Source organism: Chinchilla lanigera, unplaced genomic scaffold (genome assembly GCF_000276665.1).
Source record: "Chinchilla lanigera isolate Chin_1 unplaced genomic scaffold, ChiLan1.0 scaffold00023, whole genome shotgun sequence".
NCBI classification, from domain to species: Eukaryota; Metazoa; Chordata; class Mammalia; order Rodentia; family Chinchillidae; genus Chinchilla; species Chinchilla lanigera.
Genome location: NW_004955424.1, coordinates 15983855 through 16009721, shown reverse-complemented (window position 1 = coordinate 16009721; position 25867 = coordinate 15983855). Strand labels below are relative to the sequence as shown.

The 25867-nt window shown below is 37.6% G+C and overlaps 1 protein-coding gene across 1 annotated transcript in view; it reads left to right on the top strand.

The window, feature by feature from the left end:
* Antxr1 (anthrax toxin receptor 1) overlaps positions 1-25867 on the top strand; it is a gene marked incomplete in the record, with an annotated part of 213545 nt that overhangs the window by 24557 nt on the left and 163121 nt on the right. Inside the window, 2 exon segments of the mRNA XM_013514693.1 lie at positions 3255-3326; positions 9261-9332. Coding sequence (XP_013370147.1) covers positions 3255-3326; positions 9261-9332 — 144 coding nt within the window.

The following is a 25867-nucleotide window of genomic DNA, read 5'->3' as shown; positions in this document are numbered from 1 at the left end:
TGGGATGTACATGTATGAAGGCTGAGAGAAGAGAACTGAAAAGGCTTATTGTAGATAGAGGGGCTCCTGCACCTGCTCCTCACCCTGATGCTTTGTGTCTTCCCAACTCCTCACCCTTCCCCTGCAGACTCTATGGTGCCACCACGGGAAGTTGCCGGCCCCTCCCCACCCACAGCCTCATCTTGCAGACTTCATGTTTTACAAGGATGTCCTCTCTCCCCTGTTTTCCTCACAAGTCTCCACCTGTCCTTCAAGACCCAGATTAAAGACTTTCCCATCATCCAAGCCTGCATAAGCACAGCGAGCCACTCCTTTTGTTTTGATCCAAACACATAGACCTCAACTGCAGCAGACGTTATGACATGTGACACTTTAATTCGTCTGTGTTCCCTACTTCACTGTGAGCTCTTGGAGGGAAAGCACCATATCTCATTCATACATTCACCTTGGGCAGTTTAGTAAGAAATCTCCAAGATAATTTATTCCCTGCTGCAGTTATGCCAAATACTATCTCAGATTAGCCAAAATAGGGTTCAAAGTCAGTGTATGAAAATATAATTACAATGGTTATCTCCAATATACGGAAGGACTGAGGATTGGATCCCTGTCCTTTGACTCTCTGTATAATATACCTTGTAAAATTCTAAAACATCTGTTCTTTGGAAAATAGAGGATAATTATTCATAACTTCTCCACATAGATGAGCAAATGTTGACATATTTTCACATTTGTTTTAGTGTTTCTTAGAAATAATATGTGTGTGAATGTATTCGTAGAAACTACTTACTAATGGACGTTGAAGTTATTTTTCTCTAGCAAACTGCAACAGTGATCCTCCTTACACAAGATCTTTGTGTACCTTTCCTTGCTCGCATAGACTATTATAGCCAAGAAACAGGTTATAGTCATAGGAAATGCCTGTCTTCAAGCTTTGTGGGCATTACCCAATTGCTTTCCAAAGTGGTTACATCAATTTCCACATTTACCAGCAATGTGTGAGCACTGCTTCTATTTAGCCCACATTCTCACCAACACTTAATATTATTAGGCATTTTAATTCTTGATAATCTCAATGGTATGAAATGCTATTTAATGCATATTGTTTAAATATGCATTTCAATATTTTCTAGAGTTGAATATTTTTTCATAGGTTGATTTGCCATCATTTGAGAGATGACTTGTTCTGATCCTTTGTCTACTTTTCTCTTGTCTCCCTTTCAAATATTTACTTACACCAGTTTTTTTAAGAGTACAAAAATTTTTTGGAAAAGAAAGGAATGGGGAATAAGAATGGGGATTAGGAATAGCTCCTAGAGACAGAAGGGGTCCCGAATGTGTTGTACCAACTACTGACATATATTCCACACTAATCTTTGCTTTTTCTATTTATTTTAAACATCTTTTTTCATTCTGGGCTTTAAACATGTTTCTGGTGTCTTGTTATTCAGAAATTTAGACATATCCAGTCCAGTATCAACCTAATGCTTTTATTAAGAAACAATTCTATCTCCATATCTGCTTTAAGAAACTGCAGTGACCCAAAGCCATAAAAACCTTCTGTAATTCACCCAACAGATTTAAAGCTTTGCTTTTCTCATTAGGTTTTTAACACATCTAGAGTTACACTTGTGGAAATAGCGATCTAAGTTTTTTCTTCAGTTGGGAGCCCACCTGCTACAGCATCCTGTACTGAAAAGTTTGTTCTCCCTCCCCAGCCAGAGTTACCTATTTTGCTGTGAAGCCAGATCTCATATTGGTTCAAGTCTGGGCTTCCTGTCCTACGTGTTCACTCCACTGTTATGTCATGTACCCACGATGCAAGGGGTAGTATATCTGGTAGGGTTAGTTTTCTTGCCTTGTTTTTAAAATTTTTTTTCAGAATTGTTTTGTTTAGTTTTAGACTTTAATTTTCATTAGAATTTTTTACTAGAAGTAAAGTGATAGATTAACTTGGAGAAAATGAGACATCCTTATGATATGGAGTCTTTAATGGTATGACCTTAATGCACTGTGTTGCTTTTGTCCAAGTTCAGAAAAATTTAGCCCTTACAGATATGGGATAGAGAAAAATAAATTCTCACAGACAAGGAATAAATTCAACCAAATGAGAATTCTTACCAATATTGTATCTACAAAACAGAGTACTTTGCGTGGAATCTTCTTTTATGTGCAATAGTCTGAAACAAGGAAAATGGCAACAAATAACTCCTTCGTTTAGAGGTTAAAATTGCAAATGAATTCATAAAAAAATCAGAAACCAGTAGAAAACGTTTCCAGTACAAAAGGTCAGATTACAAGAAGCAAACTCAAATCTCAACACTTACTAGAATGGCAGACAAAAACTCAACTAAAACAGATTCATAAAGTAAAGGGAGGAGGCATCAGAGCTACAGGAGAGTGCTTTTGAATAGCAGAAGTTGATGTGGATTCACCCCAGCAGACTGAGTACAAGCACTATGGAAAATACTTAAAGCTGAATGAAAGTGGAAGGAGATGGTATTTTGAAACAGCAGTCAGACTTTTCTTAGTCAAGATAAGGATCCTTTCAAATCTAAATTCCTGCGGTGCCACACATTCTAATGAAAGTTTCTTTCTTCTCAGGAAGACAATTCCTCTTTAATACAATGAAATAGTTGGATAGGTTTTTTCTTTGTTTATTAATATCACTAATTAAATTAAACTCCCTTAAATGTTTAACTTTTCCTAAAATGAACTTAGTTAATTAATTATTCTTCTTTTGGACCCCTGCTGGATTAGTTTTGCTAACACTGTATTGAAGAATTTCACATTTATACTTTAAATGAGATTGGACTGAGGGGATTGTTTAATCCTTGTTTTATCTGTTTGTACTAACTTCAGTTCAAAGAATTGGGATGGCTTTTCTTCCCTTATCATGGAAATAATTTAAATAGCACAAGGATAACTGTTTCATAAAGGTGTGAAACTAGCCTATGAGTCTATTCGAGCCGTGTTTCTCTGGTTTTGTCTGTCAGTGTATAGTGTGTGGAATAGAGGTCGTGGGGGGGGGAAGGTAGGGGAGATGGCTTTAATAAGGCTGTTAAGAACTCTAGTGGAAAATTTAAACAGATTTTCAAAGATTTCTAGATTTATAAAGATTTCAGTTGATGAGCCTGGTTATTGGATAGGTCAAATGTAAAATAATAGAATGTGAAGGGGAATAATGCAAGGTGGAGGCAAATGAACTGCTGAGTTAAGCAATGTCTGTTTTTGTTGTTTTTTTTTTAAATTTTAAGATCTGGAAGTGTGCTGCACCATTGGAATGAGATCTATTACTTTGTGGAACAGCTGGCTCATAAATTCATCAGGTAAGAAATGCTTCACTGTAGTTCTCTGCCATGGGTGGGACCAGTGTATATTTGCTGTTCTGCTGACGCCTAACCACTTTGAGGATGCTTTTCCATAAAAGTGGACTCTTTAGTCTTGGACCAGGTACTGTTTACTTTGTTTCGCTCTGTGCCACACATTAAAACAACCTTGGTTTAGTATTTCCACGAAGAGCCAGATTTAATTATAAGATGCAGAATATGTTCTAGTAAAAGGATCATGAACACTTTTTCTTGCCCAGTGCATCAAAGAGGGACAACTGGCACCTTCTAGCGGACTTGTATATAGGGTGTACATCACCCAGCTCATCTCATTTTGCCCTCAACTTTCTCAGTTTTAGTGTTGAAAATCTTATGTCTTGGGAACACTCTTTAATCTTGAAAAAATTGTGATGGCTGCTATCAGGTATCTGAGTATCCTCAATTCCCCTTTTCCAAGCAGATTTGAACATAGTCACTGTAAATATTGCAGAAGTCCTGGAGGCACCACTTTCCAGTAGGTAAGGACACATACTAGTACAGGAAAGGAGGTCACATCACCTTCCCTGAGTGCAGCCTCCAATGGATAACACAATTTTCATGGATGTGCCTGCAGCAAGTCTTCAAGGTCTGATAAAATTGGCCTGAGTATTGCAAATATTAACACAGCCCCACTTTATACTAGATAGCCTCCATAGAGTCTCTCAGTTAATATGAGGGGCTGTAGAGTGAGATTCTTCATCTCAGAATACAGGTTATCTTTTGAACCCAGGGTAATGACAGATATCATCCTCCTAAATTCATTCATTGGTCCACATGTACCTATCTGCCTAACTGGAAGGAAAAAGCATTAGGAGGAGGCATCTCTGCATGCCAAAAATTGGAAGCAGCAGAAGGAATCATCTAAATCCAGATGATTGGGGAGAACAGATGCCAAGAGGAGCGAAGGAAGAAAAAAGTATAGGGGAAAGGAAGAAACAAGAGTATGGGTGGCAGTAAAACATACTTAAGGGAATCACTGACACTTAGAATTGAAAGGAATAGCTTCCCAATCTACCCTAGGAGGCATCCATAGCCCTCATGCTGAACAACTTTGATGAGAAATTGCTGCCTTTTCAACAAGCAATCCAAATAGCTGGACAGTCTCAGTTTCAGCAAAGTCTTTTGGTCATTGGGCCAAAATGTCCTTTGCTGCCTTATCCATTGGTCTTTTGGCGTGACATAAAACACATCTGCCTCGAGACACTTGCAGTATCTGCTCTGTCTCCATTTGCTATTTTTGTCTTCTGGTCCTCTAAAGCTGGGAAGGCCATTGAGAAAGGCTTTGAAGTTGGATACACATGTGTTCGAATCCAAGCTCCATTGTGCAACCATAGCATTTTACTTACCTTGGCGGAACCCTAGTTTCCCTGTGAGAATTACACAAAGAACACAAGGCAAACCAACTAGCCCAGCACCTGGCTCTGAGTGGGTACAGGACATCGCCTTCCCAGGTCTTCAGTATCTTAGAATCAAAGACAGATACGAGCAGAGGATGGAGGCCTTTAATCCAATCTCCTTGATGAACAAGCTGAGTGAGGAACAGTTTAATCGGGACCATGGGGCTGGGGATTTAGCTCAGCGGCAAAAGTGCCTGCCTGGCAAGTGCAAGGTCATGAGTTCGGTTCCCGGTACCGGAGAAAAACCAAAAAAAAAAAGAAAAAAAAAAAAATCGGGACCACAAGGCACTCTCCTCAGGCTGTCTCCTCGGAACTCCTTGGCTGTAGAGCCCTCAAAGCACAGCTCCAAGATGTTACTATCATGCATATCCCATGTGGCAGGGACTATATTTTGTTCACTGCTGCAGCCTACCTGCCTGTAACAGTGCCAGACATGTAGTACATGCTTTATCAACGTTTTTGAATAAGTGAATGGATAGTTTTTATTTATTCATTTTAATAAATAGTTTGAGACAGTTGGCACTGCAAGGAGAAACCCATTTAATAAAAATAATCAGTGACGTTACAAATAGATCATTGCTCGTTTCAGTGGGATCCTTAGCATTTCAAGTCCTTTTATTTGCCTTTATTCTGACTACCTGTCATCTTCCTGATAGTGATTCTAACTGTTCATGACTTTCTTCAATTCCCCAAGCCGTATCCATATCTCACACCCGTCACTCTGAGCCAAGAACTTTACCTCCTACTTCATCAAGAACCCAAAGATGAGCGGACAGAATGCTTATCTCAAGCTCCAGTCCTGCTCCTACATGCTGCCTGTATGTCTTGGTACTGGTCACTGAGAGCCAAGCATCTCCTGTCTGTAAGGCTGACCTCTCCATTTTAGTCCCCTTTTCACCATTATCTCTTTTCCTACAGGTCTTTGCTTCTCTCTTCTGTTTCTCTCTACCTCTTTCCTTACTCTTTTGCTATAGACTATAAACACAATCTCCCTTGCCCTTTACCAAAACCCAAGAAAAACCAACAAACAGAACAAAAAGCCAGCGACTGCGCCTCTCTTGATCATGTCTTTGTAGGTACAGTGTAGCTTCTTTACTGGTTTCTCACTCAAATATCCTTAAAGCCTTCTTGTCTCCATACCCTTATTTCTCATTCATTCCTTAATCCATTCCATCTGACCTCTGTCCTTGCCCTCTACCTGCTTGCTCTCTCTAAGGTCACCAATGATGCCCTCAAGGGCAAATCAAAGCCCGGTATGGTGACGCACACCTGTAATCCTAGCACTCAGGAGGCTGAGGCAGGAGGACTGTTGTGAGTTCGAGACCAGCCTGGGCTCCAAAGTGAGCTCAAGGCCAGCCTGAACTGCATAGTGAGACCCTGTCTCAAAAAAAAAAAAAAAAAAAAAAAAAAAAAAAGGACAAATCCCGTGAGCTCTTTGCATTCCTTAGCCTGTTGAATATAGGGGCTCCAACTCATACTGACTTATCTCTCCTTGCAGCTCCTCCTTTCAGCTCCTGACCTTAACCAGCCCTTTTAATGTGAGTGCTGGGTCTATATTTGGTTTGCTTCTGTTCTTATTTCTCAGAACAACTTCGTCCATATCAGTATGTGGGTAACTCCCAGAATTAAGTCTCCATCCTAGGCTTATATCCAGTTGGGTCTTGGATACCTGCATTTCCCACATTTCAAATCTATTCTTTCCAGAGCTGAAGCCAGTAATAAGGAAGGCAATATAATATAGGATTAAGAACCCAAGCTCTAGAATCAGAACTCCTGCCACTGTGTAACCTTGGCAAAATTGGTTCATCGTTCAGCGCCTCAATTTTCTTTCATGGAAAATAGGAATAATAATAGTACCAACCTCATCAAGTTGTTCCAAATTTAATGGATTCATGCATTCAGATGACAGTAATATGTGGCACAAAAGAACTCAATAAGATTGTCACTGTCGTTGAACAGTGCCCCAGCGTGGTTGAGATAGTAATAGGCACTACAGCGTCAAGGACAGAGAACCAAAGTCTATTTTTAGGAGATTTTTTAATGTCGAACAGAAAAAGGCAAGAAATAACAATAAAACAAGTTTCAAAACAGCCTAGTAGGACAATAACTGTAATCAACACACTGCATATTGTTATATTCACAGTAGCTGTTCAGAATACACGATACAGGCATGAAACATTGTCCAGAAAATTACTAGCACAAAACTTTCCCCTCAATGAGCCAAAAAAACCCAGCTGAGTAACTATCTTAACTGTCTTGTGTGTGTATATATTTTTTCCTCTACCCTTCCTTCCTTTCCCCTTTCTCCCACCACAGTTTTTCTTTGTTTTTGATCAGTTTCTTCCCTATTCACAGTATCTATTGTACATTTTGGATCTTATTCAAAGTCTGTTTCAGGAGAATAATATTTAGTTCATCAGATAACATTGGGGCTCTCACCCAGTACTAAACACCATGCTGTCCTTTCCAGAGAAGTAGACTATATTCTGGAGACATTAAAGATTTTGTAGCAGATAAACCAGAAGATCTAATTTATATTTAGGAAAATAATTCAGAAAGCAGTATGAAGAATGAATTTGAGCAGGGAATGATGTTAGGCACTCTTTTCAAGCTAAATGGTCAGATGATTGAGGCCAAGGTCCCAAGCTAAAATGTGCAAAAGTGGCTCAGGTTTGAGAAACACCTTGGGAAAATGGAGCTATAAGATTTGGAGCCCAATCAGGTGTGGGAGGTTACTGCCTTGTGAAGCCATAGTTAATGGGGATGAATTTGTTGTTCCTGCAGAGAGAGCCCCAAGGATAATACTGCCTTGCTAAACCCAATGCAGGCTGGCTGTCCATCTTGTAGAGTGAGGTACATGTTGGGTCCTCAACTAGGAGTGGTTCTGTCTCCCAGAGTGTGAATTTTACATTAACAGTGCTCCTGAGCACGCCATATAAAAACAGTGCCAATTTATTCATTAAAAAACATACAACTACCAAGTGAAATAGATATTCCATAGCTATAACTCCTCTCTCCTTATAGGATAATGTCCTTGGAAAGCCAAGGAGAAATTAAAAATTGATGATGATCCCAACGTTGAGATCAAAGGGAAGTCACTGTATGATGTTAATGGTTGATGGCATCAAGCTGCCATATTGGAGACAGTCTCTTTCTTATAGAACTCACCAGGCCATTGTGGACACACTACCAACTTTGTTTATCAGGATTCCCCATTTTATAGACACCTTGCAGACCAGCCCTCTTCTCACGACACACTGCAGAAAGAACCCAAAGCAGTGACTGGTTTTATCTTTCTTATTTCTTTTTTTTAATTTATTTTAAGGATAAAAGGAGGGAAACATTAACAGACATACAACATTTTACAACATATCACAAGCACAATACAGACAATACAGAGTTACAAACAAAGTGGTAGGGAATTAACAATGGTGGTTGTATTACATATTGATATCTTCAAAGTGGCTTCTCATGAAAACAGATATAGACATGCAATACTGGTCAACCAAAGACTCATTGACAGTTTCTTTCAGCATAGAAACAGCAGATAGAAGAACAACCATGTTATCTATCCTGTATATACATACATACAAAATTTCTCCTTCTTTCCCTTCTCTTTTCCCACATCCCAGAAGCCCTTTACTCTTCGGTGGTTACCTATCATTTCACAGTGTCTATCATACCTCCGAGTTTAAATTAACTCTTTCAAGTTTTACACTAGTGACACAATGCGGTGCTTGCACATGTATGTTTAATTTATTTCACTTATGAGTATGGTCTCTAGTTGTGACCATTTAAATATAAAGGCCTCGAGTTTATCTTTCTTTATAGCTGAGTAATATTCCATTATATAAAAGTACTATAATTTTCTTATCCAATCCTCGGTGGATGGACATTTGGGTTGCTTCCACATTTTAGCAATTACAAATTGTGCTGCTATGAACATAGGTGCACATATATCACTGTGATATGATGTTTTTAGATATATTGGGAAAATACCCAGCAGGGGGATAGCTGGGTTGAATGGGACCTCTAAACCTAGTTTTCGGAGGAATCTCCAAACTGATTTCCACAGTGGTTTCACCAGTCTGCATTCCCACCAGCAGTGGAGAAGGGTTCCTATTTCTCCACAGCCTCGCCAGCATTTGTTATTGGTTGATTTCTTAATGCTAGCCATTCTTACTGGGGTAAGGTGGAATCTTAGTGTTGTTTTAATTTGCATTTCTCGAATGAGTATCTTTCTTATTTCTAATTCATACTCGCTGATCAACGGGTTCAATCAGGTGCAGCCTCTTAAAAAAGATACAGCCGGTCTCCTCCTTGGGTCACAACTTTGGAGTCTACAGCTGGCTAACTGCTTACAACACTAGGCTTTTGAGTTGTAGGTCCTTAGTTCTGGTAACCATGCTACAAAGACAAGAACAGCTAAGCAGCCCAGAAAATAATGACATGGTACAGCTTTTCTATCTACCCTAATAGAGTTTCTTTTCCTTTCCAGCCCACAACTAAGAATGTCCTTCATTGTCTTCTCTACTAGAGGAACAACCTTAATGAAACTAACAGAAGACAGGTAAGGGTACTCTGATACTCTCCATCGCTATTGTTAGAAAGTCGATCTCTTGCTGGGTCACTCTGAGATTTGTGCCCTAAGGCCTTGACCTTAGTCTATCATTTTAATCTTATGGCTTTCTTTTAACAAAACTCTTGAACTTTGCACCTGGGCCCTTCCGCTAGATTACTCTGGTGACTTCTGATAGAATTTCCTACTGTTGGTGAAAATTTGTAAATAACTAAATCATTAAGATAAATCTTATGTTTCATTGGTGACTCAGTCTGCTAACTCAGAGTAAACTATTCCCAAACCAAATTCTTAGGGGACTGTCTTTTCTTTAATTTGAAATATTTTGTTTGTGGATTCAGTTTTCAGAGATACATTAAGTACACCAGGACAGAAGTAAGAGTTTGAAATGCTATCTGATGTAATTACCAAGGAAGGGAATAGAAATGGAGCGCTTATGATAGCACCAAATAAAAAAAAATTGAAGTCAAGTGTGGAAATACGTTGTTGACGTAAAAGGACTAGGTAGACCTACCTTAAGGGAGAAATACTCTTTGGGGTTTTGCCATATCTCTTTGTAGAAGAAGACTAGCAATAAGAGAGACGCGTCACCTAGTCATAGATAGGAGGGTACATTGGGAGAGGAGAGAACAGTTTTTCTACATTAATGACACCGAACACATTCTTTAAAAAACAATATGGTCCACAGGGGAGAAACATTGTGGGAGGACATATGTGGGGTTACTGACAATGGCATCATGGAGAGAGTGTGTATGACGGGGAAAGATCACATGGTGAGACAAGAGGCCAGAGAGATTCAGGGGCCAGGCTCACTCTATTTATAATGCAAGAACCGACCTTGGTCCTAAAGAATAATATCTCCCAAGCAGAGTGCCTTGTACGACCTAATTACCTCCCACTAGACCCCACTCCTTAACAGTGCGGCCAACTCATAACGTAGCCACCCTGATGACCAAGCTTCCAGCAGGTGAAGCTTTGGAGAAGACACACAAACCACATCCAAACTGTAGCAGCAAATATAGGGAAGCCAGGACAACTTTATTCTATAACAATCTTCTTATAGGAATGAGAATAGAATGAACAGGGTGGTATAAGGTTTTCTGGCTCAAAACAATGAATTTAAGCTAGTTACCACTTTTTTCCACACCTTTATTTTCCATCTGTCATAAAGAGTACTTTGTACCATATAGAAGTTTTCAAATTCTGTTCTTCCCTAAATGCATTCATATTATTGAGATGCACAAGAAACATTCTTTGAAAAACAGGGGTCTCTTACCCCATTTTAACACAAGAAGAGACTAAGACACCATCCCAAGTAAAACCCAGACTAGACTCAGGCTGCTCATTCTTTGATTTCTGTTAAATAGAGAATCTTAAGAACCAAGAAGCCTGTGTGGCTTTCCTTTAACACTGACTAAGGATTTAGAGACTCTCTGAGGAAGTGGCTCCAGCCCTCTGCAGGACTCTTAATCTTGTTCAGTCTTTCTATGATGCCATTCTTTATGCAGGGATGTCATTTATTCAGAGATGGGGAACTAAACAGAGAGAAAACCTGGCTGATCCTGCCAGGAGCCTATGCTCGCCCAAGTACACGAGGCTGGCGTAGTGAACCCTGAACGGCTCATTACATCAGTTGTAATTCCTGTGGTTGCTCACACCTCTTCTACTTGGATTACTGATAATTCTGGGGCCAATAGGCACTGGCCATCCTTGCAGAGGGATGTGCGCATTTATCAGATCAAAACCAAAAACAGATCTCACCTGTTCTTCACATCCTGCTATAACCTCAGACACTCTTGTGTTGCTTCATGCTTTTACTTGCTTCATATACAAGAGTTCAGCCAGGAGATCAAGCTCTTGTGTTGCTTGCAGATGATATACGTGTCACTGCTCACAGCCTTTGGGAAGATAGGGAGGGCAGAAAGGGGTCATGGACTTCTAACCCCTATCAGAATGCCTAGACTTTCTGATCCATTTCAGCTTGCTGTGCTTACTGAAATTAGCTATCCTGGGGATCTACTTGAATTTGGTATTTTTGTACCTTAACTGGACTACTGTTCGTTCCACATGCCCAAGTGATGACAGAGGTTGAAATCTCTAACGCTGAAGGAAATATCACGTAATATAAGCCAAATGAGCATAAAACGACAGCCACAAGCACCTTATTAAAGACCCTGAGTTTCATGTGGTGACTGCTTGTCCTGACCATAAGGCAGTGAGCAGAAAACAGCGTCGTTCACTGACATAGCCCCAACTTTACGAGCCTATGGAAGAGACGTGGGCAGTGAATACCTTTAAGTACCTACTCAAGAGACTGGTCGAAAGAATCAGGCCTTTACATCTTCTAGGCTAGTACTGATTTCTGACTTATGTGATTTTACAGTGTCTTAGTTGGGCCTAAAAATCTGTGTATTTTCCTCTGTCCCATTTGCTTTTCATAATATCCTTACAAGAGTAAAAAATACGTTATTATACCTATGTAATATTTTGGGAAACTTACAGAGTTTAAAAAAAACAAAACCACTTGATCAAAATCATGAATTACCAAAGGTTCATTTCAACAAGAGGAAAATATTTTTCATAAGCGAGAATAAATACACAGTATCAAAGTTGTCTTTGCACCCAGTTATTGGGTTCAAATGTGCAAAGAGGAAAAGTGGCAAGTTTGAAGAAATGTAATGGGAAATATAGTATGCTAGGATGTAGTAAAGGAACAGCAATTAAAATAACGATACCAGGGCTGGGGATTTAGCTCAGCAGCCCAGTGCCTGCCTGGCAAGCAAATGTTAAGTCCTCAGTTCGATCCCCAGTACAAAAAAAAAAAAAAGAAGAAGAAGAAAAATAATGATACCAATTGTGAGGTACTTTAGACATCATTTCCTATTTATTCTCATAACCATTGTTACTCTGATTTCTGATGATAACTATGTGAGCATTTGCATCATTGTATCATATGTAATGTACTGTTTTTCTCTGATTTTAAGATTTCTTTATTGTTATTTCTCAGCAATTTGGTTATGACATGTCTGGGCGTGGTTTTAAGTTTATCCAGTTTTGGCTTTGCTTAACTTCTTGAATTGATAACTTGGGTTTGTTTTTTTGTTTTTTTTTTTTAACAGATTTAAGGAGTTAGCAGGCATTATTTTTTTTTATATTTTTTCTGTACCAGTTGTTTTCTCCTTTTTCTGGTACTCCAGTAACATAAATGATAGGCCTTTGATCTTATCTCAACCTGTCCCTGAAGTTCTGTTTATTTATTTTTCAGTCTTTCTCCTTTTATTTAGATTTCTGTTGATCTCTTCAAGCTCATTGACTCCTTCCTGTCATGTTTTTCCAACTACTGAGCCTATCTACTTAACTTTTTATTACCAATATTTCATTTTTAGATTCTAAAATTTCCATTCGTCTCTCTTCTAAAGCTTTTATTTCTCTACTAAAATTTTCTATTTCCATTTATTTCAAGTGTGTTTTCCTTGACTTCATGAAGCATAGTTTTGGCTGCTTTAAAGTCTTATAATTCCAACATCTCTGGATTGGCATCTTAACTGTGTTTTCCTCTGAGAATTGATCATGTTTTCTAAATGCTTTGTATGTTGAGTAATTTCAGAATATAACCTGAAATTTTTGAATTTTATGGTGTTTACATTGGGGATCATGTTCAAATCCTTTGATAAACTATTGACTTTTTTTTTCTTTGTTTGCTCCAGTAAGCGACCACCCTGCTTGGATTTAGACCACAAGTTCTATCTCCTCTGTTGGTGGTGGTTTCAGTGTTAGCTCAGTTTTCAAAAGCTTTGCTAAACTCTTTTGGATCTGTCCAAAATTCAGAGCTGCTCAAGGATATACTGAGACTTACACAACTTCATAAGCAGAATGAAGGATTCTCCTCCAGCTCTCTCCTCTATGGGATACCCCCACTATCTATCCAGTGGGAGCCCCCTTTCCAAGGCCTGTAGTAAGAAAGATGGGGTTTCTTTTGGCATTTTGATCACCTACACTGCTGCCATGCAGTTTTCCAGGAAGATCACCATGAGGCAAAGGCTGGGATTTAAAAAAAATAGAGATGATAAAACAAAAAAATAGAGATGTACAAGTGGAAATTTTCCTCATGTTCTTTGAATCACAAGGACCTTTTTCCTTAGAGTTTCCCTGAAATATAGGGATTTTCATGGCCTTCCTTTTAGGCGATGTCTCAAGTCACTGCCAATTGACTAAGACCCTCTCTCAGGTTAAGGCCCTGAGAGAAAAAGGAGGGGAAAACTGTGGAACTCACCCGTGTGGATCCTTTCTCCAGATTTTAACTATCCTCCCCCAATCTACCAGCTTTGTTTACTTTTAAAAGTCTTCTTGTGGCTGCTTTTTTATTTTAAGCAAAGTTTTTCTGCTGCAGTCAGCTGGAGACACGGACAGTAGCAAGCATACTCTCTTGACTGTGTTGCTTGCATTTTACCAACAATGACGCTGAGGTTCAGAGAGTTTATATAATTTACTGAAGTCAAATAACTAATAAAAAGCAGAACTAGTGTGATTTCTGCCTTCTCAAGTTAGTCCAGCTCATGAACTCTTCATCATATCATGTTGTTCTTCCAAGATTTCTTGGCTACATCCATTTAAACAATTAATAAATCATAACATCTTGTAGGTCATTTCATTAGCATGACAGAGGGTATAATGTTAATTTAAGTACCATTAGAAAAAAATAATTTATTGTTAACTTCTACAAGCTGTGATTGAAAAACATGGTATGTGTTTAAATTTTTTTCAAGAATTAATTACATTAAAAGATGTGGTATCATTATTCTCCCTCAAAATATTCCTCCTCGCTTCAAACACATATATTCCATCATTTTCCTTTTGCACTATTGTGGCTGCCTCAGTGTCCTAAATGGGTTCAAAATATTTCCCTTTAATGGTCCTTTTGACTTTGGGGAAGAACCAGAAGTCACATGGTGCCAGATCTGGTCAGTAAGGTGGATAAGGACACACTGTGATGTTTTTACAAGCCGACCTTTCCATTGGATGACACATGGCAGCAGCATTCACCGTATTTTTTTTATCACACTTGTAAGGACATTCACAAAACAGGACCTCCAGGACTATTTCAGAGAGTGCTGAGAGCCATGGATAAGTGTGTTCAAAGCAAGAGGGACTGTTGTGAGGAGATTAATTGCCATGTGCCTTTTACTGATATAAATTTTATGTATAAACATTTACAATACCTTTTGATCCCTTCCATACATGATTCCCTGAAACTTTAAGGGTAGTCTTATTCCTAACATTAACTGAAGCATTTCAAATGTTTCATCATTTGGAAATGAGATCATGTCAAGGAAGTCCACCTATTCCATAAAATCAAGAATATACCTTCAATTTAATGAGATGCTTTTTTGTCATCTATTAAGATGGTCATATTTTTCTTTTATCTACTATAACTGTGAAATTCATTATAAAAATTTTAAAATATTGGAGCATGTTTATATTTCTAATTATACTTGATTATAGTAGACTCTTTACATGTTGATCTGAATTCTATGTTCTGTATATTTGTAAGGAACTTAGTGACCCTATTCATAATTGTGATTGGATGTGTAGTATCCCTTTTGTGACTACCTTTATTCATAATTTTTAATTTAAATCATTGTGTTTTCTAGAATTTATTTGTAATGTAAAGTATGTGGGCAACATCCAAGTTTGCTCCAGTTAGCCAGTTTTTCCAACACCATTGTAGAATACGCCTTTACAAAGCACTTAAAAGTTAAACTTTTTGATAGACTTAAGTCCATTGCTGAGTTTTCTATTTTGTCACTATTCAGTTCTGTTTTTCTGTCTGTTTCTTTACCCAGACCATATTGTTTTAATCAGATTTAACATCTGGAGGTCCAGTTCTTTTTAATTTCTAATACTGGGCAAAAGTCTACTTGGTCTTTAGTGGATTTTTCCAACCATATGAATTTTAAATAATTTTTTATGTTCTAAAATATCCTCGGGATTTGAATTTGAATATGGAAAGTATGGATTAATCTCAGCAACAATGACACTGCATTTCTACTACATAGTACTGTTTTTTTAGAGAATATGTCACTTCTCTTTTCTGTCCCTCAGTAAGATTTTATTCTTAAGCTAAATCTCATACAGTGCTTAACTTTACTCCCAAGCAATTTAAAGTTTTTTCTTCCACTGTGAATGAAACATTTTTCTGTTCCCTTATGTGAATTGGTATTGATTACTAGAGTAGGGAACTCAGTTTTCAGTCCATAGACATCTACTGAACTCTATAGAATGTTCTAAAGAAATGTATCTGTGAGTGGGTTATCTATAGAGAGAACAAGTATATTGTACCTGAAGTGACCTATAACTTCTCCACCCTAAAAGAAGCTTATGAAATGCTGCTTTGGTGAGGAGAGCACCTATTGGTTTTGGAGAGACATTTCTTATCCCACCTTTTAAATAAGATATTTTATTGGTTGTAATACTTTTCATAATTATCTAATGATTTGTTTCTTAACTTATTTTTCACTTCTGTTTCATGTACTTTTAAAAATTCAATGACTCATTTTATTCTTTTGCTATGATTAATTTCTTCCATCTGCTTCTTACATACCATATTTTCCTGGCTTCTTGAGATGAGAATATATTCTTTATGTTTTGTCCTTTCTTAGTAAAAAGAAAGGAGCTAACATTCGTACAAATTCATGTGAAGCTGATCATAGTTTTTTAATATACCTGTTCTCATTTGTTAATGTCTAAATCATTTTTAAGTTTATCCTTGACTGAGAATGATTTAGGAAGGTGTTTCACAATTTCTATGACTTTTGTTTGCCATTTTTTCAAGTTCTAGATATAATGCATTTCCTTTAGATTGTGGTTTAGATAATTTTAATTCTTTAACATCTGTTGGTAGACTACTATGTGATCAAATTTTATCTATAATCCAGGGATATTAAAAAGTACGCATAATTTGCTGAGTAAGAAGTTTGACATAAAAAATTAAAATTTTCAAATATTTCACATTTTTTGCTTACTTGATTTATAAATATATGCTGTGTCCAGCACAGTTCTCCAAATTCCTGTGGGGCAGACAGTGGAGGATGAAGAAATAAAGACAAGAGTCAGAATACAGAAAGCTGAGGTCAGGTGGAGCCCCCTCTCCTAATGGGAAAAAGGAACTGCCCCAAGGACTGCAGTGTGTTTATTTATATACTCTGCAGGTTGATGTCACATGACATCTCTCTGCCTATCAGCTTGTTTATGTGGCTCACCTGGGGCGTCTCCTGTTCTCCCAGCTGGTCTTGCTCCAGCTTTGCTTGTATAATTGATCTGCAGCTTCAGCCACTCCCCACAAATAGAGGTATTTTTAAATTTTCTATGAGCACATGGCTTTATAATTTACACTATATAATAAGTTAGTTCATATGAATTTTTGTTATGAAGTATAATACTTCTAATTACTATGACACAATTTTTGTCACCTTTAATTTTTTCATTTTATCATTTGTCCAAAATTGGTATTATTAAATTTGAATTCATATTTTCTTGATACATCTTTGCCTGTCACTTATTTTTTAATATTCTCTGCTGTTTTGTCTAATTTTCTAGTGACTTGAAAAGTACAGTTTCATTTTCATTCTACTATTAGTTGCCAGTAAAATTTGCTTGTCTTTGTAACAGCAAGAAATAGATAATATTTATTGATTCTTCTTGTTGACTTGCTTTTTAAAAAAACATTTGCAGTGGTGCACACTATAATCCTAATACTCAAGAGACTGAGGCAAGAGGTTCTCTGAGTCTGAGACCCAGTTTGTTGATAGTCCTGTCTTCAAAAGCAAACAGACAAGAGAAAAAAAAGAATAGGAGAAAAATAAAGCTCAAAGCATTTTCAGTATAATGTGAAAGAAAATGATTTGAGCTTAATGATTAATGATTTACTGATTTCATTCAATATTTATGAACACACTCACATATTTTCCATTAATTGAAATTTTATTATATTTTTAAGTTTCTCAGTTTGCTGAGTCTGTTTTTAGATAATATTTTCTTGAAAACAATATGTGAATATGAAGCTTTCTATTTCCTTAAATATCTGAGGATTTGTTTCTGTTCACTTCCAGTAAATATTTTAATTGAATATAAAATTCTTATAGGTTGGCTACCTTTCTTCCTAGATTTTCTAAAACTAGTGACACATTGACAGCATGCATGTATTAGAGAAATGAGAGATGCCAACTTGGTATCTTCTTCTTTTATTGGTAGCTTGGTTTCTCCTCTTAGATGTTTGTAGCACTTCTTTCTTCATCTTAGATATTTTTTAAATGTCAGCAGACTATACCTAGGTATGAATTTTTCATTAACTTTGTATTATACTTAAGTCATTCTATTAGACCACTCATTTTCAGTTTAAATGTTTTCCTACTATTAGTTCTTTTATTACTATATTTCTGTATGTTCAATAGATTCTTAATTTAATATCTTTTTATATTCTAAATATAGTATTTCATTTCTTTATTATTATTATTATTATTTTTTTTTTTTTTTTGCTTTTTCTCCGGTACCAGGAACCGAACTCATGACCTTGCGCTTGCCAGGCAGGCGCTTTTGCCACTGAGCTAAATCCCCAGCCCCCTATTATTTTTCTTTAAATTTTGGAGATATGTTTCGATCAGGTTTTATAAATAGCTAATTCAAGTTGCTTACTATTTTCTTTTGTGTTTTTGTTTTTGCAACACTCAACTTACTTTTTACTACTTCTATTGCTTTTCAAATAACATTTTTATTTCTGCAGTAGTATTTCCTACTCCCAAACATTTTGTGTGTGACCTCACCATATTATTTTAGAGATGAACTTTCTTCCTGATAAATATGAATTACAATTGGTTATATGTGTCTCCCTGTTTCTCATATGAGTTTATTTCAAGTAAGAATATTTTCTCAGATTTCTAAGACTGGTCCTTTTCTTCCTAGATGCTGAGACTTTTCCTCAGTATAGTGATGTTATAAAAAAACCAACTCACTAGGATTTTTAGTGCTGGGGTTTGAGATGAGTTCTTTTCATTGTTGAAAATGTTACATCAGGCTAAAGAAAATGGGTACAGAGTCTGGGAGGTGTAGTACTAGCTTGATGCAAGAGTATTTGCTTTGCATGCAGGAGATTCTGGATTTGATACTCAGCACCATTAAAGGAAGGAAGGGAAGAAGAGAAAGAGAGAAGAAATGGGGAAATTTAGAGGTAGAATAAATTTTTATTAGCAACCCAGGAGTCTTTCCAAAGTAAGGAGGAAGCAGAAGCCAAAAGAAGATGGTCCAGGCTCAATGTGGAGTCACTGTGTTAACAATTCCTTCCCCCAGCAGTGGAGTATGGTGGTACATGCCTGTAATCCCAGCACTTGGGAGGCTGAGGCAGGAGTATCATAACAAGTTCAAGGTCAGCCTGGGCTACATAGTGGGTTCAAGGCCAGCCTGAACTACATAGCAAGACCCTGTCTTAACAAACAAAACAAAACAACCAACAAACAAAAAGAATTCCTTCCCGTATCCACAGAAACCATTCTCGTCATCACCTGGAATCCCAGGAGAGTGTGTCCTTCCCTGACTCTGATCTGATGAACTCTATCTTGTGCAGGAATTTTTCTTTGTTAAATATGACATTCTCACCTGTCTTCCAGCAGAGAAAAATCAGTTTCTCTATTATACTAGTCTAATTTTATCTCCTGAAATTTGGAGAAGGAAGTGAAAGTTGAAATGCGTGGACCAAGATCTCTGTCTTTAACTGGAAATTTTACCTTTCTTCCAAACTTTGCAAGATTAAAAAACAAAGCATAACAAAACAACCATGGTTCAAAGAACTATTATACTTTATCCAACCCACTGACCTCATTTTACTGCTGAGGAAAATGCTTTCCAGACAGATTAAATTATTTGCCCAAATTCATTCATGTTATTCACAGACAAAACAGTTTTTTTTGAAATTCACAGAATTAAGAATTTTAAATCCAAAAAAAAAAAAAAAGAATTTTAAATCCAGTGATTTTTCCATTACCTTATGTAATGTAACCTCTCTGCTTCTGTATGCATGCTGCTGTCTGTGGCTTCTTATCTGTGGACTATTTAAAGGGAAGCTACTACTGTGTATAGGTATTTGTACATGCATATGCATATATGTGTGTATCCATGGATAACCTTTTATCAAGGGCTTGTTATGTACCAGTAAGCTAAAATACTTTCCTGATCTATACAAGGGAAAATAATAGTATTTTCCTAAAAAGGCTGCTATGAGCCTTGCATTATTTATTACATGTATTATTATAAATAAAGATACTGAGGCAGATAAGCCTCAACTCCACTCTGGTATACAAGTGTAGGAACGTGAATGTGAACCTAGGAAGCAGGGTCCCTATGTCCATGTTTTAATTACTGTGTTAATGGGTTCCCCAAAATTTTGTTATTATACAGAGTGGTAAATTTGTTTAAAGAAAGAACACAATTCACCACCCAAAAGCTTCAGGGAAGAGTTTCCTGAGAGGCGACACCCTCCAAACATTTCATCATTATTGCCTCAGAAGCCGGAGCTTGGAAGCATTCCTCACAAAGAGGTAGAGAGGTAGCATCAGTCCTCCACAGACGGGTTAAGAAGTTCAGTCTCTTGCTTACGGCTTAAGGAGCTGGAGTGAGAGCCAAGAATGCTTGGCTCAAACTGCTGAGTGGAAACCAAGAGACCGCATTTCTCTATCCCTCTCAGTCATCTTTCAGTTTGGTTGAGAGTGTGGTTTTGCCATTAGTGTCACAGGGGAAAATGACATATTCTGGACACATCATTTGATTCCTGGAGCAGAATGATTATAGGCTGCCATTACCAAGAGACATAGTTCTAAAAGCCTTTTCTAAATTTAAAAACAAGGGAGAAAGAAGAGTGTTCTGATATTTGGTGCTTGAAAGAGCATGTATCCATTCCATTTTGTGGCACTGTTCATTTAGTTGTGAGAATATTTGATGGGAAAATTGAGAGAAATGGTGAAGGAATAGGACATTTATGTGCTCCCTTGTCCTGTTGATGGAAAGGTAATAGCATGTGGACTAAGTTCACAAATTTCTCACCTCTCTGCGCTTCCATTTTGTTATCTGCAAAATAAATGTAGCCATATCCCTACCCACAGAACTGCTGGAAGAATTAACAATGCAAGTATATAATAAGTGCTCAATAAACAGTTGTTACTATCGTAGTGGTGTTTGTTAGTTTAGATAGATAGCTAACGGGCCAATCAAAGTTCTCCCAGACAAATCCTACCTCAAATCATCACAGCATACACCACAGTTAATTCGAAGAGTGACTCTCCAGCTCTCCTTGGCTCGTGCCGTTCCCCAAAGTTTTTAACATTTGCTCAGTCTATCACTGAAAAGAGGAGCATAGGTAGAAAGTACTATTTCACCATGAAGCCAGGTAAAGGTCATTGTTTTTTATATCTAATGGCTCTAGCAAGATTAAATTACAATAATGGTGACAAGAGCCCACCTTGGAGCAGTTCTGCAGACCTGGGAACACACTGATTTGTAAGAGTAGTGTAGCCTACTATCTTTCAAACTCTCCCCTTGGAGTGCCTTGGTTAGTAATAGAAAGTAAATGTGGGTCTCTGGTGCCCTAGGTCATCTTTTGATGTAGCTCATTGAAAGCAGGAAATTTTTCATTTTTTTTCATCTATGTAATGTATACATATTCATATTCAATTCTGTAATATACCAATGTTTGATTTTACATAAATATCATATTAAGTTCTTTCTCAAATTTGGGAGTATAAGTTTTGCTTCAGAGAAGAATATATTAAGTCTCATGTGTGTTTGTGTGCTGTTACATACCAAGTTGGAATACCACCAATGCAATAGAGACAACGGAGACTTTGTGGCAAGGCCCAGCCTGGGTTCTGATCTGGGCTCCACCACCATGCACACATACTTCACTTCTATAACTGTGTTTTCTCAAATGGGCAAGGAGGATGATAATGCCCACCATGTAGCGTTGTTATGAGGTATTTGTAAATTAATGTATGGAAAGTACCCAGCAAAAATCCAAATACGTCATAGGTGCTCAAGAAATGCTCCTCATGTACTCACAGTCACTCTTGTGGAAAACATAAATACTACGAATAAAGGATAAAAATTAACAGAACAGCAAGCAAAAGCATTTCTGTTGCCTGGCTAAAAGCAGCAAGGCAAATTTCAGAAGTGGCCAACAGAACCAATGAATGGTGGCATTCTGATACCCAAAGGTAGTTCTGAAACTAGAGAAATTTTCTACGGCGCAACACAAACAGTCTTGTATTGGTCAATATCAGACAGTGATGCTCCTGTGTCACGTGACTCTTAGCCCATCCCTGATGGGTGATCTGTTGAGTACTGCCGTGGATAAGCCCTGAGTGCCTCACGATAATCTCCAGGTTCCCCATTTGCTCTGCACTTCAGTAAGGTTTTTTTTTGAATCATTAAATATCTGAGGTAAAATAAAAGTCTGTAATAATAATAGTGAATACCGTTAGCCACCAGCAAGCTTGCAAAATAAAACATTGCAGGTAACACCTCTTTTGTACACAGAATTTCTTTCTCCTCACTGTCTGATCCCCATGGAATGTCAGCTGTATTGCTCCAAGCTGGAGGGACTTGATCTTAGAGTCTCACACGTTCATTTGAGAAAGCTGAAGTTCAAGGGGGCTGGCTGGCATGGGTTGGAAGTGACGGAACTGGAATTCAGTCACTAAAGTCTTCCACCAAAGTCCGTGCTGTTTTGAATAGATATTGGCACTGAAGCACTGGGAAGAATGAGTTTACTTTATGAAACAGAGTAGGTGGAAAAATGGGGAATTTGCTGAATTCTGGAACACTTTTAAAGTCTAGAGGAAAAGGAAAATCTTAAACAGAAATATGAGGAGAGAGCTGGGCATGGGGGTACACACCTGTAGCCCCAGGTCTCTGTGAGGTTGAGGATCAAGCCCAGCCTGGCCACTTTAGTGACTTAGCAAAATTAAAATAAATAAAAGACTTGGGGATGTAGGTCAGTATGGAGGTCCTGGATTCAATTCCCAGTACCCAACCAAGAAAAAAAGAATAAAGAGAAAAAAAACAAGAAATAGAGAAATAGTGACTTGTGAGATAGGAGATGGCAGAATGTAATGGAAATCAAAAAAGAAAATATGTTTAAGTGATGAAGTCACCTGTGTCATGCTGGAAGAAGGTGAACAAAATGAAACCGGAGAAGTGACCCGAGTCAGCAATGTGGAGACATTAACAATAGAAGTTTTAGCACTGTTTATGGAGACCAAAGTCAGAGCAGAAAAATTAAGGACCTTCAATTTTAAAATGAGACAAAGACATTATTGCTCCTTTGTCTCAAAGCAAGCGCCCCAAAGCAGGAAAACCTGAAACAAAAGCACAGTTCCCATCACTGAGGAAACCAAGAAATATGTGAATCATAAAATCACTACATATGAAGATAGGAGGAGGAATGGCAAATAATGTAGCAGTGTGCAGAAATGTCAAATATAGCCAAACTTCACTGACTGTTAGAAGAAAGAATTCCATCAGAAAAGGAAGGGAGAAAAGGAAGCAAGTTTCAAGAAGTGTACTATGAAGAAAGATGCAAGTAAATAAGCCAATAACGAGAAGGAGATGTCAGGTCAAAGAGCACATTCTCCTTAGGATGAGAAGTACTAGAGCACATTTATCTACTAGTAATCAGCTCCTGGCATTTTTCTTCCTTACTGTAGTCACAAGTATTTAGAAATAACCTGTGTAATATATCTGCTTCTTGTTAAGGACATAGAGGGATGTGAAAAACCTTCATTTCCATGGTCAACCAGAAGAGCCAAGACAAAATAGAATTCATATGTTTCCATGAGTCTGGCAGAAATACAGGAAGCACTGATGAGCTGAATTATAGGGAAACAAGCCCTTTATAGCTCATCAGAGATCTGCTAAAACTTCCATGCTTGAGGTTGGATGCCTAGTCTGGGTATGGGCAGTGGGAAGAGTTGGCCTGCTTGGACAGAGACTTTGCAGGGATAAAGACAACTCAGCTGAAACTTAAACAACAATGTGTGCATGGAGACTGGATTAAGATCCAAAATGAAAAAAAGAAATCTCAACCTCACAATCCCCGCTCCACACACATCCACATCTGCATGTTTCCAAGAAAATAACAGTGAAACTGTGACTGAAAAGTAGAAATCACAGTCACGTGGATTCTTGTACTGCTTGGATTCTGGAGTCTTACCAGAGTGGAATGCAAAGGTCAGGCAAAAACATCTGAAGCTGCCTCTAATCCCCTCCCAGCTCCAATACTGAAAAGATCACAAAGGCAGGGAAGAACAGAAGGCCAGGAGTTGGGCTAATAACAGGGAGCACACTCTAATTAAAGCTGCAGCCCATCCCAAGCACAGTCTAACTCGAGGAGGAATCTAAACGAGCTCGCCCAGCTCACATAGAATGAAAGGCTTACACTCTGCCGTGAGTAAACACAGCAAGTCAGTATTATACCTAAATTTCTACCGCCCTTTTTTATACGTACAAAACGCAATTACAAAAACACAATTAAAAGATTAGGCAATATGGGAAACACCAAGGAAATGTGACCCGTAATAAAGAAAAATACAGGAATAGAAGGAAAATACAGATAGCTCAATTATTGGAATTAGACAGGGACTTTCGAGCACTGATTATAAATATATAAACAGTTTACAAGAAAGGGTGACTATAGTGGTGAATATAAGGAGGGAAGACAAAGAATATCTGAAAAAAAATTCAAAAGAACCAAGTGAAAATTGTGAAACTGAAAAATATAACATCAGAAATGAAAAATTCATGAGATAGATTTAAAAAGCAGATCAGATACTGCAGCAAAAGGATAGTGAATTTATAAGCAAGGGAATAGAAATTATCCAAACTGAAGGAGAAGAAGGGAAAAGTTTGGAAGGTAGAAGGAAGAAATGAAGCGGGTCCTGTAACTTGTGTGATAAAATATCAAGTGGTTTAATTAATATATGTGCTATTAGAATACAAAACATTGAATTTCACACCCAGATTCAAGGAGACTCTGAGAACAAATATAAAGATCACATCATCTTAGCATTTCATAGCCAAATTTGTGAAAAAAGGTAAAAGCAGCCAAAGGGAAAGCAGAAAAAATCTACTGCAAACAGAGAAACAACATTGAGAATAACAGCTTAATTTCATCAGAAAAAAATCATATGCAATCCAACAACTCCATGAACAGGGAGCACACTCTGTTCTTGCATAGAGTGAATCTACCAGGCAAGGCAGGCTGTTAAACAGAGGGGAAAAATAAGCGAGCCAGCAACAGGAAAATGACCTGACAAGGATAAGTGAATACCTATCAGTTATAACCATCAATGTTAACGGTCTCAATTCACCAATGAAAAGAAACAGACTGATGAAATGGATCAAGAACCAAGAGCCAACAATATGCTGCAGATAAGAAACACATTTAATTCAAAAAGCAATTCATAGACTGAAAGTCAAAGATTGTTTAGAAAATGTCCCATGTGACAGGAACCCAGAAAAAAGAAGGGGTAGCTATTCTGTTTGCTGACAAAGTGGATTTCAAGCCAACACTGATTAAGAGAGATAAAGAAGGTCACTACAGCCTTGTAAAAGGAACAATCCAAGAGGAAGAGATAACAATCATAAATACATATCCACCAAATACCAGTGCATCTAAATATATAAAACAAATATTAACAGACATGAAAAATCAAATAAGCATTAATACAGTTGTAATGGGGGACATCAATACCCCACCATCATAAATAGATCAACTAGGCAAAAAAAATCAACAATAAAATATTAGAAGTGAACCAAACTTTTGAATAAATGGACTTAGTAAATGTCTATAGAGTATTCCACCCCACAAAATCAGAAATCACATTCTTCTCAGCTGCACGCAGGACATTCTCCAAAAGAGACCACATACTAGCTCATAGAACACACTTAAATAAATGCAAAGGAATTGAAATTATCCAATGCATGTTATCAGACCACAGTGCAATGAAACTGAAAATCAATGGCAAAAGAAACCACAAAAACCTACTTTATAAACACATGAAAATTAAATAATACCCTCCTAAACCGCCAATGGGTCACAAATAAAATTAAAGAATAAATGAGGCAGTTTCTACAATTAAACAATAATGCCAATACAACATGCTGGAATTTATGGGGCACAATAAAAGTAGCCCTTCAAGAGAAGTTTATAGCAATGAATACCCATATCAGGAAAACAGGAGAAGTTCAAATAAAAACCTAATGATGAATCTCATGCTTATAGAAAAAAGAAGACAAAATGTTGAGCATGGTGGTACACATCTGTAATCTCAGCACTTGGGGGATTGAGGCAGGAAGATTGCTACAAGTTTATGGTCAGCTTGGCCTACAAAGTGAGTTCAAGGTCAGCCTGAACTACATGGTGAAACCCTGTCTCAAAAGGACAAAGAGAGAGAGAGAGAGAGAGAGAGAGAGAGAGAGAGAGAGAG